This window comes from Haliotis rubra, unplaced genomic scaffold (genome assembly GCF_003918875.1).
Source record: "Haliotis rubra isolate DU_JTF1 unplaced genomic scaffold, ASM391887v1 Scf7, whole genome shotgun sequence".
NCBI classification, from domain to species: Eukaryota; Metazoa; Mollusca; class Gastropoda; order Lepetellida; family Haliotidae; genus Haliotis; species Haliotis rubra.
In genome coordinates this window covers 2,885,741-2,889,214 of record NW_025767412.1, presented here as the reverse complement: position 1 = coordinate 2,889,214, position 3,474 = coordinate 2,885,741, and the positions used below count along the sequence as shown (strand labels likewise).

The 3,474-nt window shown below is 42.2% G+C and overlaps 1 protein-coding gene across 1 annotated transcript; it reads right to left on the bottom strand.

Moving 5' to 3' along the window:
• Window positions 1-1,385: 1,385 nt before the first annotated feature.
• On the bottom strand, window positions 1,386-2,252 carry LOC124258596. Its single transcript, XM_046692661.1, has one exon. The coding sequence runs from the start codon at window positions 2,250-2,252 to the stop codon at window positions 1,386-1,388; it is 867 nt and encodes a 288-aa protein (XP_046548617.1).
• Between the last annotated feature and the right edge of the window lie 1,222 nt (window positions 2,253-3,474).

Sequence of the window (3,474 nt, the reverse complement as noted above, 5' to 3'; positions counted from 1 at the left end):
ATAGACTATGTGTAAAGACGTACATTTCCGGTCAGTCCAGAATGAGGTGTCATGCAGCATCAATAGGTAAAGAGAAGCTCCCGTCGATGTAACTTACATGGCGAAAAGATGGACCAGGGTCCAGGCCGCACATTAGACTAACAGATATTCTCCGAAGTGAGCATATTATATAGAAAGAAAAAGAAGATTTACATTAAAATAAAAAACAATAAAAGGGAGCCCAGAGACTCTCTTCATTTTCCTGAAACTGTGGTAATCTAAACGGGAGAAGGACAATTGCCACCCGGACAACTGCCACCTAGGACAATTGCCCCCTAGGACAACTGCCACCTAGGACAATTGCCCCCTAGGACAATTGTTACCCAGGACAATTGCCACCCAGTTATTTTTACTATAATAGTGAGGACAATTGCCATCCAGAATTGCCCGTAATTTTATTTGAGAACATGAATGCAGGTTATTATCTGACTTTGATCAACTTTTAACATTGAAGTAAATTTGACTTTGATGAATTTTGTTAACTACCTCAGATTTTACTGTTTTTTTTAAACCTAGCAAAGTTTATAAATGTTATCTTTTCTACTATAACAAAAGTTAGATAATAGACATGTTATACCAACAACTGACTTGCCTGGTGGCAATTGTCCGGGTGGCAATTGTCCTAGACCCGATCTACACTTGCCACACATTCTAGACTTGCATGGGCTACACTGGGTATATTTGTTTCAGGGTTGTATGACAGACTAACCGCATGTGTACTACTTTCCATACAGTAACTTATGACTACCGTTATATGTTTATATAAGATGAAGCAGTTTGCGTATTTATCGATACCCAAGAGGAACACTTGCTTGTTCTTATTGGTGTTCATGTTTTCAATGTAACCTCTCCAATGTAACCTCTTCAATGTAACCTCTTCAATGTTTCCTCTTCAATGTTTCCTCAGAGGCAGAGACAGATACATGTGTTTTGCTTCTGTAAGATTTTAGTCTCTCGTGGGTCATATTGGGTGAGCATTGTAAATATCCACCTGAAATTCTGTGCGTTTGTTTCGAACATACGGTTTTTGTGAAATCTGTATTTAATGGGGCAATATACACAGTGGATTGGCAGTCCCAGCCTGTTCACCGGCCTGTCCTCATATCGCCTACATCACCGTTTCGCCTACAGTCTTATCAAAACAACTTTATGCACCATTGCACACCATTTCCTGCCTATGTTACCCATGGAATAATGGACCAGCCTAAGGGATAAGAAAAACAAACAAATGTATGTGATTCACATTACTTTAATACATTAATAACTTTGATTTTAAATTAAAATAAATAAAGCACTTCATTGTCATCAGGAGCACACAGAGTTATGAGTTTGATTGAATTGAGTTCTCAGTTTAGCTTGAGGATGTGGCCAACAGCATCAAGGAACTGCATCACAGACTTCACACCGGTGGAAAGCTGCACCTTGAGTCTCTCGATCCTCTGATCTCGATCACGGTCTACACGTGCTCGTGGTCTCCTTGCTCCTCCAAGTCCAAACTGTCGTCTTGTGCGCCTGTCTGCCTTCTCGATCTTCTTGAGCTCCTTTACGAATTGGTAGATGTTGGGGTGTGATCGGGGTATGCGTTTCTTCAAGCCAGAGTGGAATCCCTCAAGATGGTTGTTTGAGCGCGGGCCTGTGTTTTCGTGCTGGTTCCAGATGTGTGCTGGGAACTTGGCATCATCTTCAACCCAGGTGCTGGTGACGTAGTCGTTGAAGGCTGCTACTCTGTCGCCGTCGGGAGACTGCTCGATGACTTCAAACCAAGCATCTTGGACCTGGTTCAGGGGAAGGAGTGGCAAAGCAGCTGCTCGTCGAACGTGGGCTTGGACTGCTGGGTTGTTCATGTAGTCGCGAGACAGTCCCCTCTCCAAAACTTGACGCCACAAAGCTTGAGAATAATGGAATAGGCAACCTCGGACGGAACTGTCGGGGAAGACTTCACTAATAGCACTGATAACTGCTGCTTCATAGTCGATCTGGAATATTTCTGGTGAAAGTTCGATGCCAAGTCGTCTCACAACAATATCCTTCAGCAAAGTGAAAAGCCTAACATACGTCCGCTTGGTCTTGTTGGGAAGCAACGCAAAAGCGACAGGAAACATTTTACCATTCACCAGACAATGAATGATGTACACTTGTAGCCACAGGTTAGGACACACAAAGAATGTACCATCCATAAAGAGAATGTCAGCGTCGCTCAATAATTCCAGCATCTCGGTTGTAGCAAACAGCAAAAGTCTGTCATCTTCACCGTCGTCTACACAGAGGAACTCTCGGCCATCATCGGTCTGGGTCCATATAATCTTTTTACTTTTATAAGATAAATCTTTTGAAGTATTAATTCTAATCAAAACAATGGGATTATCTCACCCAGGGGTAAGCATAACCCCCTTCACTAATATCCTTCACTGTATACTTAAAACAAATCATGTATCAATAGTAACTTCTCAATAGTCTTCTCTCCCATTTAGTTGCATTCGATGAAACTACAGTGGAATAGGGCCATTCCATTCCCTGAACAGGGTAGATGGGATTTGACAGGATGTTTATATAAGCTGTAGGCGAAATAGTGGTGTAGGCGATATGAGGTCAAACCTGTTCAACTGAAGGGAGACCCCACCTTATATTGTTTCAGCTATCTAGAGTTTCATCTCTCTTAACTATGAGAGAGAGGTTATGGACGTTTTACGGGGGCGTGTGATTATAATATCCCAGTCCATATGCACTTTTAATATGAGCCCGTGAAGATCCGGGTAGAATTGATCTTCAGCAACCAATGCTTGTCGTAAGAGGCGACTACGGGATCGAGTGGTCAGTCTCGCTGGCTTGGTTGACACGTGTCATCGTATCACAATTGTGTAGATCGATGCTCATGCCGTTTCCCACAGGATTGTCTAGTCCAGACTCGAATATTTACAGACCGCCGCCATACAGCTTGAATATTGCTAAGTGCAGCGTAAAACAATAAAGAAACAAAGTTATCATGGCAGGTGAAACCTACGTCGTTTGTACATTTGAAATAGAAATACAGCGAGGGGTTTAATAAAAGTAGGACACGTCATTAAATATATAAGCTGTACCACTGGTATTAACTTGATACAGATGGGATCTACTGAGGCTACTTTCCTCCTCAGATAGAGTTAAAGTTACATGAGATACCGAGAACCTCCTGTGTTGTGCCACTCCCATCGTGACCATTCACTCAGGAACACATTCAGTGGTAGAGATCCTTTCTGTCATAAATACACAGAACAAAGAAGAAAACTAATTTATTAGGCTGTCCCGATTTCTTTTGTTCTTGTCTCTCCATCTGTTTACTTTCAGGTGATTGGATGTCCCGATTTGTTTTATACTGGTCTCTCCATCTGTTTACTTTCAGGTGAAAGGATGTCCCGATTTGTTTTATACTAGTCTCTCCATCTGTGTAGTTTCAGG